This window comes from Sitophilus oryzae, unplaced genomic scaffold (assembly GCF_002938485.1).
Source record: "Sitophilus oryzae breed Bouriz unplaced genomic scaffold, Soryzae_2.0 scaffold_175_pilon_pilon, whole genome shotgun sequence".
In the NCBI taxonomy this organism is placed as follows: domain Eukaryota; kingdom Metazoa; phylum Arthropoda; class Insecta; order Coleoptera; family Curculionidae; genus Sitophilus; species Sitophilus oryzae.
The window spans coordinates 341,050-350,479 of NW_022146457.1; the positions used below are offsets into that span (position 1 = coordinate 341,050).

The 9,430-nt window shown below is 32.4% G+C and overlaps 1 protein-coding gene across 1 annotated transcript; it reads left to right on the plus strand.

The window, feature by feature from the left end:
- Nucleotides 1-689: 689 nt before the first annotated feature.
- Nucleotides 690-2,332, plus strand: LOC115882126. The gene is made up of 2 exons (XM_030899969.1): nt 690-1,566; nt 1,966-2,332. The coding sequence occupies exons 1-2, from the start codon at nt 1,368-1,370 to the stop codon at nt 2,223-2,225; spliced, it is 459 nt and encodes a 152-aa protein (XP_030755829.1). The 5' UTR covers nt 690-1,367; the 3' UTR covers nt 2,226-2,332.
- Nucleotides 2,333-9,430: the final 7,098 nt, after the last annotated feature.

Below are 9,430 nucleotides of genomic sequence, written 5' to 3' on the forward strand. Positions count from 1 at the left end.
TATCAATAATCACTCCTCCCAGTTCATTACGAATTTCGTCGAACACGAAAGCAACACCATTATTCACAAATTGTACATCAGCACTTGTTGTCAGAGCTGTGTTGTCAGATTTTGTTAATTTTCCTTGAATATAGAGATACCTTTGACTAGGTAGAGTATACAGATCTTGAGTTTGTATCGGGATTCTAATTTCATCGTTGTTGTTTAAGGTTGTTGATGAATATGGTTGGTGAGTATGATGCTGATAACTCACTATTGAATCATCTTGTGTAACACTTTCATTAACTTTTAAGATTTTCCATGAAGCATCGTTTGAAGTGGTTTTGCTTAAACTGCTTTAAGTAATTTTTTATCAGCTTCAGATTTAGTCTTTTTAGTCTTTTCTCTCTGAATATGCTATATCATGTTCTTTACACGCCTCATCTAACATATTAACACCTTGATCACCACGTTCTAAATGTTTGAACGTTCTAAACATATAAACTATAAAAACGTGATCTTGAATAAACGTTGGATAAATCATAAATTCGGCATATACAAAGACAAAGACGACATATTGAAAGCTCAAATTATTGAGTTCTGATTCTCTCATATCGTGTCCTAGCATGCTGGAACCATGCCTTACTTGACGATTAAAACTCTTCTTCCGTAACCATTTCAAATTGCTGTCTAATCATTTCTAAAGCAATAAATTTTAAAAAAAGTTAAGGGCATTAAGTTGCAAAAAATATAACTTACCTCTCATGATAGCAGTGAGTTTTAGATCTTTGACCCGAAAATTACCCTCCGCTCCCGTCCAGGAGACAAATTGGCCCACATAGTTGGAGTATATTTTCTCAAGGGCTCGATATATGGCATCCTTAGGGTTCTCTCCCCCAACTGTGTATATAAAATATCCCTAAAGATTGAAACATATGCATATAATGACAAAAATTTTAATAGCAAAGCATAAAATTAATTAATTACATTGGGTCTCATGAATAAAAATGTAGCATTTGCTCGAAGTATACAACAAAAGCAAAAGCAAATGCTTTGAAGCAAAAGGTGGAAGAAAAAGCATTTGCTTGGTTTCTAATGAATAATCATTTGCTTTTGCTCCGTAGTAAATGATCCGGCATCTAGACCATTTGCTACACGTTTTTACAAGTTCAGACAGGAAAAATAATGATATTTGGTTATTTGGTTAAATAGAAAGCAGCAATTTAGTGCGGAAGAAGCAACACTATGAGCGACGACGAGGAAATCATGTTCGGTGAAGAGAACGATCAGGTAAAATTTGTTGAGTTACTGCAAAATTATAGAGAGTAGTACTAGAAAAGTCACCCACTATAAAAAAAGCGAAAGAGAATGCGTTAATAAAGTTACAAATGGAATGGCAGGCGGTGAGCGGAAAAATGATAAGTGTAAAGCAATTATCTAAAAAAATCAATAACATGAAAACAAAAATCAAACAAAAATTAGATTTAAGTAAAACTGGCAACAAACCAATAAAGTTGAAGTCGTGGGAACAAGCATTTTGGAAGTTAATGGATGGTGATAGAAAACCGACCTTACGCAAAATACCAAGTAGGAATAATTTTTTAAATTTATTTACAGAGCAGGTCATTCTTCTTCTTCTTACAGTGCCATACTCTATATAGAGCGTCGGCTACCTCTCGCATGTACTTGTGATGTGTGTCATCAGTGTTTCACAAGTACACGGGACCTACAGTTTATGACCGAACCCGAACGGCATATTTGAGAGGCTGTACAAGGCAAATATACTCAAGGTGGTTTGCCATTGCCGTCCTTGAGGTGGCGGCTTGTTGGTCGCTCTATTTAGATACATAAATATTTTTATTTAAATAAATAAAGCGACCGTACTGGCTGGGGATCGAACCCAGTACCTTCCGCTCCGGAGATCGACACACTAACGCTGGAGCTACGGCCGGCCACAGCAGGTCATTACATGAAATTAAATTTCAGGTGCTGTGCAAGTTGGCGTTATGCCACCAATAGAGACTGCTGTTCCCGTAGACATCTGGTCGGAGTCATCCGTTTTGGTTCCAAAACCTGTAAAAAGCATGGTGTCAAAGAAAATTAAAAAACATCATCTTCCAGAGACCACAGAAACGCAAAATTTATTGATGGCTGAATTACAGAGATTAGTTTTGTTAGAACAATTGGAAGTCTTGAGGCTAAAAAAAAAGAAAATTGATGAGAGTTACAACAGGAAGAGTCAATAGTTAAAGAAAATGATAGAGTGACAGAAACAATTGTAAAACTAACCCAACGTACTACTTGAAAAGAGCGATATTTACGTTGAGGTTTTGCAAGTAGTTTTTTTTTGTTAAACGAGGAGATCTTAAATTATTTTTCTTAAATGAAATTATTCCCTTAAAATATGTTTAGATTTTTTCTCGGATTTTTTTTATAGTATGTAGTTATTTTTGATATGTTCAATAAATTTTGAGTTCCAATTTGTACCATTAAATTTTTCAACTTACCTTACAAATTTTGTTGAAAAATAAGATGGGCAACTTAGTCCCGTCTTCGCATTCCACTTCTCCTAATATTGTCGTCGTTCTCATTTCCTTCAATATAATTATTTACGTCGTTAGGATGCAGTTCTTCTAATTCAAAGTCTGGATCGCCTAGTGTTTTTGCAAAACAACGCAGCACACAATTAGTTTAGGGATATTTTCAAGCTTCAATCGAGCTTTATATTGCAATATGGAAAATCTTTGCTTCAACTGCCCAAAGCAACGTTCAATACACACCCCTTCCTTCTTCAACAAATTATTGTATCGAGTTTCTTCTGGTGTATTTGGGTTTCGATATGGAGTCATTAAAGAGGGCTCTATTCCATACCCTTCGTCTGCCAGGAGCAACGCTTTGGGTGTATTGCGACGTAGGACGGCACAAATGTTAGACCTTTTCCAGTCATGGGTAGAACCAGGCCATTGTTCATCTACACTTGTAAATTTATCCCGTGCATCGCAAGTTGCTTGTACATTGATGCTAGCAAAACCTTTTCGATTTATATATTCATCTCCAAATTCAGAAGGCTTTGGAATTCGAACATGTGTGCAATCCAAAACACCAATTGCAGCTGGAAATGAATAAACTTGCTGCCAAAGACGTTTGGCTTCACGTATTTCCTCATTGGAAGATGGAAATTTTATCCACAGATTTGCTTTTTGCAATATTTTGTCTACTACTTTGGCAATTGTTTTTGACACAGTGCTTTTGGTGAATTCCAATGATTTCCCCTACGCCGCACGGTGGGGCCGATTGAAGAATCGTTGGCCAAAACCTTCAAAGATATATGGATCAACCAAAAATATATAGAATTTAACAGTTTTTGCTTAATTGAATTTCTAGGTAGCCAATCTTCAAAATTTTAGTTAATTAAATTATACTTCACGTATATACCCAGCATATTAGCTCATCAATATAATGTGAGAAAAAATATCCGGATGACAAAACTTTTATACTTTTGCCTTGCAAGCCATTTCGAATATTGTTGTCTTGTGGCATGTCTGTGTGTCTGTCTGTCTGTTTATCCGTCTTTTTGATATATTTCTTTATCCGTATGTAACCAACAACTTTGATAAAAAAATAAATATTGTTTTTGGATTCTAGTTTTGAAGAAGTAAAAAATAATTGTTTTCAATCGTGGTCTCACATGCCTCAAAATGACTAGTCGGCACGTAATCAAGAAAGTATGGGCTAGATTTTTCGAGTACCTATTACAGGCAAGCATCTAAAAATTAATTTCGGATAATGAGGGGGTTCCAAAAATTTTAATAACCATTTCTGGGGAAGGGTGGTTTTGGGTGCCGGAATTTTTTTTCTCCTTCTATTTTTGGATTGGAGCAACTAAAAGATTTGAAATTTAGCGTAATGTAATGTGTTCAGTTAGGTTAGTTAAAAATAATTTGTTTAAATGCTTAAATTTTTAAAATCGGTTCATTATTTTAGTACATATCATAGTTTGAATTTACGTGCGGATATTTTAATAAGTTAAGCCGCCATCTTGAAATTTTAAACTGTCATATTTAGACTACATACTGCTTATGTCATACTACTACATATTGCCTTATTCAAATCTCCATGTTGTTCCATTAAAAAGATAAAAAAGGAGTGGGGACATTGTATATTATCTAAGCCTCAATCTAAGCATTAATTCAGTTAAAATCCACAAAATTTGTAGATTTGAGGTGGGGTGGGGCTGAAGGGTCTAGGACTCTTGGACCCCCTAACTATGTGCTTGATTACAGGCGATTCATGAGTATCAGATTTTATTAAAATCACACGAACTTAATCTAAATAAATCATAAAGACCTATAGTATCTATTACTCAAAGTACCAGGGACATACTTACTTTTACTTTACTTTAAAAATATTTTTTTTAAAGTTGCGCAAAGTTGCGCAAGATGGTTTGACAAATACATGAAGGGTAATGTCCAATCTTTCATAAAACATCAGCCAATAAATTGGGCAACTTTGGGCACTCAACAAAACTCAAGGTTAAATAGCATATTTTATTTTTTATTTTATACTAATTTATTAATTAATTTAGTACGCATCAGTGAAAAAGTTTTTTTTTCAAAATATAGCTAGAAATAGTCAAGTAATATTGTACTTTTATAAAAAAAAAGCAAAAAATTAATTGTATTGAAAAACTAACCAAGAAATTTTACTTATTATTCGGGCCCTACAAATTGCATTTATTATACACGGTAGAACTAAACCTTCGACATTACTGCCCTTCACTGGTTACAGATCTGCATCCAAATTTTTTTTCTGTGCATAATATAATATTTCGGTCTTTTCTGTATTCTATGGTCATCAAAACTTTTGAAAAAGCAACTGGTATTAGTGGCATTGTCCACAAACACTGGAACAGTGATTTTCTTTTCTTTTTTAGAATCGACGAATTATCCTTTATTTTGTTCATATTAATGTCAGTCTAGATGATTTGCTTCTTGGCCCAATGAATGTGTTGCCGGTCAGAAGCCACCGTAACAAAACTAAAATATTCTCCATGGCTCAGCAAGCTGCAGGTATGTATTCTACAGAAACGTATTATTAATTTTGATATTCTCTATAACAACGATGTTTTTTGCAACTAAAAGTTGGGTTCAAAATTTGATTAAATTTGTGACATTTTTATTATGCTCTAGAGATTTAGCGCATTTCGAAGAATTTTATCATTATATACGTTTTACTTTAGTAAACATTGGACTTTCATACAGTAAAAATAAAATACTGCGACTTTTTGCGACTTTGCTGATAAAATGAGAAAAACATTCTTGGTTTCCTCTAATTTGCCAATCAGTGATATACTAATGCGAGGTGTAAACCGCGATGGAATTGTTGTGTACAAAGCGATCGCATTAGTGCCATTAGCAGTATAACACAATTTGGCATTAGTAGCGACTTTAGTGGTATGGGCATTGCTCGCGGATCAGTCGTAGCATGAGTAGTATTAGTTGCGATATTACTACTGGTATTAGTGGCATTGTCCGTGGAAACACTGGAACAGTGATTTTTCATTCTTTTTTTAGAATCGACGAATTATCCTTTATTTTGTTCATATTAATGCCTAACGAATTCAGATGATTCGTTAGCTGGGCCCAGATTTTTTTGCCGGTCATAGTCACCGTAACAAATTCACACAAAAACTAAAATATTCTCCCATTATTAATAACATTGTTTTGCCAGGCCACTACACCATGTAGTGATATAATACACCATTATAAAAAATATTGTGCTAAACTGTTTCTAATTGAATAGCGTAGTCGCCTTCCTGTATCAGAGTACAATTTGCCTACTGACTGTAGTGATGTTGGGCCATCCCTCCATGAACCATTTTGATCATCAGTACCTACAAAACCTGGTGGGCAATAAATATTTTTGCCATTCTCACTGTTCCCAAGTTCTGTTTGACAGTAATTATGGAATACTGTCACTGCTTTTACAATTTCATCCACATTTTCTATTTTTTTATGTTTATATATAGGCGTTTATGGTAGTGTGTAAAATTCGCCATCTAGCAACTATGATACCAAATGTATTTTCAATTACCTGCCGTGCTCAATCATAGTTGCAAATAGTGCAAAAAGGATGAGTTTTTAATGCCATACCTTCCGATTTGTAAGAACTAAATCGTTAATACGAGTAAGCAGTAACTAATTCGTTAAGACTCTCAAAGAATACGTTAAATTCACTGTGTAAGTGTGGCTTAGGTGTGAATAATAGATTTTTCACTTTTTTGTTCGACTTACTATAAAAGCGTGTTCAGAGAAAAATTCAGGTAGAGGACTGAGTTTTGTACCAGAAGAAAATGTCAAATTTTCTCACATGTTTAAAAATGGCAAGTTCTAGAGTACTAAATGTCCGCGACAAATTTAGTGATTCCGATAATTAAGCAGTTTCAATAAAATGATTTAAAAATCAGACGAAACCAGACACCAACTTTATAAAACTAAGTTGGAAAATACGTTTAATGGCTGGTTGAAACATGTTAAAGGTAAATTAAACAAACACGAAATAGTATCCAAATTTCAGTCCGCGAACATTCTGGTATCGACAAACTACCATTTTGTTGACTTACTGTTCTTCGTTTTTTGAGTTCGACTTCTCGCTTTTGTTATCAGATTTCCTAACAATAAATGGACCACCATTCCTAACTCGAACAATCAAGTTTTCTTCACCATTTCTTTTTCTGTTGTCCAGCTCCTCGTATATTTTCTTTATATTGTGACATAGCATGAGCGTTAAGTCATTCCTTGTAGTGTAAAACTCTTGTGTTTTATTAAAAAAATCAGTTTATATTGAATTTTTTAATTTAGTTTTTTTAATTGTTTATCCATATATTATATTACGAGGCCTATAAATTTAATCGATTAAACTATTCAAACATATTTTGCGCGTGATTTTGCTTGGAAAATTGAAATTGAATGCACAATAATTTAATAAAACCCCGAGACTGCGAAGCGGTCGAGGATTTTTATTCTAAAATTGGTGTGCATGAAACTTTTCTAAAAAGCAAAATCATGCAAAAAATTATTTGGGTAGTTTAATCAATTAAATTTATAGGTTGAGTGATATACGGCTAGATTATTTCCTGAATGACTCAGAATGAAGCGAATGACTTAGGATGAAGCAAATAACTATAAGAATTTTATTAACTATAAAATTTAACATTTTCCGACTTTTTTTTACAAACAAAAAATTCTAAATTTATAATATTCTTGGTCACAGATACATAGAACATTATTTTTGTTTTATATCAGCACAGTTGTGATAAAAGTAATATTAATTATATTATTTATAATATCTTATATTATAATAATATTATATTATTAATTAATATTATTTAAGTTGTAATATTACTAAACCGTGAATTAATTTTCACTACAGCGGTAAATCAGTGCCTTCTATTAAAAGATCAGCCTACGGGCGGACTTTTGTTTACTTCATCAGCTGTACATACTTAGATATTGGGTTAGATTCCGTTTCATATTTTGTCGGTTGATTTTTGGTTTTAACTCTTTGATTTTTGGTATTATTTATTATTGTAGTGCAAAAAACTAATTATTTTGGTGTTGAAGTGACATAAACTACTACCAGATATATGGTCACTCTCGGTTTCGCATAAAAAAAATAGAAAAATTGAAAAATTACACGTTGTGTAAGTGATTTAACCTAAAAGTGCCCATACATTTTTTACTCATCGTGATTTTTGTGTGTGTTTTTTAAGACTCTAACAATTCATCAATAAAGCTTAAGTGGAGTGTGTTTTTGTGCTATGCCTCATCTTTGTTGTGTTCCTGGTGGAAAGGATAGTTATACTAGGCAGCCTAAAGTGTCCGGAAGAGCAAGAAAAATGGGTACGAGTTATAAATCAAGAGAATTCTATTGAAAATATCTTTAATAAATTTAAAAATAATATTCTCCCATGATAGTATTAATGAAAACTGGACAATTATGTTTATTTTATTCATATTGTGGAATCTCCATTCCAAGTGTTGTTGGTGCAGCTTTGATAGATTCAAACACGTAAGATAAACATGTCAGTAGGTATTATGATCTAGGGAAAAATAAAGAATATGTGTATTAAAGATCATGAAAAAGATTATTATTTTGAGTTCAAATTTTAAAAAAGATTTTTCTAAAGACAAGACTGATACAGTTTAAAAGAAGAATGTGTTTTTGTTTGATAATATATAATGTATGTCAAGCATAACATATATTTGTTCAGTAATTTTTAATGAATAGTGTTGATTATTTATAATACCAAATAAATATCAAATATTTTAAGTGATGGCTGAATACAATGTGAATAAAATAACAATAAAATTGGTATATTTGCATAATACAAAATTAAGTTTTAAGTATAAAGGTGTTACTAAAAATACTAAGAAATTCATATTTCTTTGTTTTAATTGGTCTAATGTTATTTACATTTTACGTAAGAATTATACCGTATCATCGAAAAAAATCGGCGTCTAGTTGGCTTGGAAATGAACATTGATGACATTCCCTAAATACTGTACACATAAAATAATTAACTAGAATTTTACAATCTTGGAAAATTTGATATTCTTGAACCTTGTTTCTAAATATTCTAAATTTTTTGATTTTCTTGGGATTTAGGTTCGGGAAAAACGATGATTAAGTTTTCATTTGGTTTTTCATTATTTTTATTTGGTTTAAAAAAAACGTTTCGGCTATATATTTGATAAGTTTATATTAGTTTATTAATTGCTGTAATTATAATAATTTAATATTTGATAAGTTTATATTAGTTTATTAATTGCAGTAAACATTATGAGGTGTGAATTATATTGTATATGTAATTTTTTGGATTATATTCGACACTATTTTTTTCATATGACACAACACTGATGAAGGCTATAGTTAGCCGAAACGTTTTCTTAAACCAAATAAAAATAATGAAAACCCAAATGAAAACTTAAATCGGCGTTTTTCCCGAACCTAAAAATCCCAAGAAAATAAAAAGTTTTAGAATAATTTTACATATAAAATGCCAACGATCTTCATTTCATAGCCATCGCTGACGCCTTTTTTTAGATATTATTTGTAAATATAATTTTTCGAACATGGATACTTGCAAAATAAAAAACGCTATGAAAGTAGTTGACAAATCCTCATTATTGAGAAAATCATCTAAAGAAAGTTAAACCACTGCATTATAGTCAGCAGCATAGAACGGGCAGATCCACAGAAACTGCTCTGTACCAATTAACGGAGCTAATACAGACAAGTCTGGATAGCAAAGAAACAGCAATTTGTGCCTTCTTGGATATTGCGGGGGCGTTTGACAATATACCACATAAGGTGGTCAGGCGATCTCTAGAAACAAGAGGGGTGAACAGAACTATTATTCGCTGGTTTTGGGAAATGCTGTCAACACGAA

What these genes read in the sequence shown, in the direction of transcription:
- LOC115882126 (XM_030899969.1), top strand. Translation starts at nt 1,368, where the DNA reads ATGGAATGGCAGGCGGTGAGCGGAAAAATGATAAGTGTAAAGCAATTA. An exon ending in GACCTTACGCAAAATACCAA is followed by an intron (nt 1,567 to 1,965) that starts GTAGGAATAATT and finishes ATTAAATTTCAG; the next exon opens with GTGCTGTGCAAGTTGGCGTT.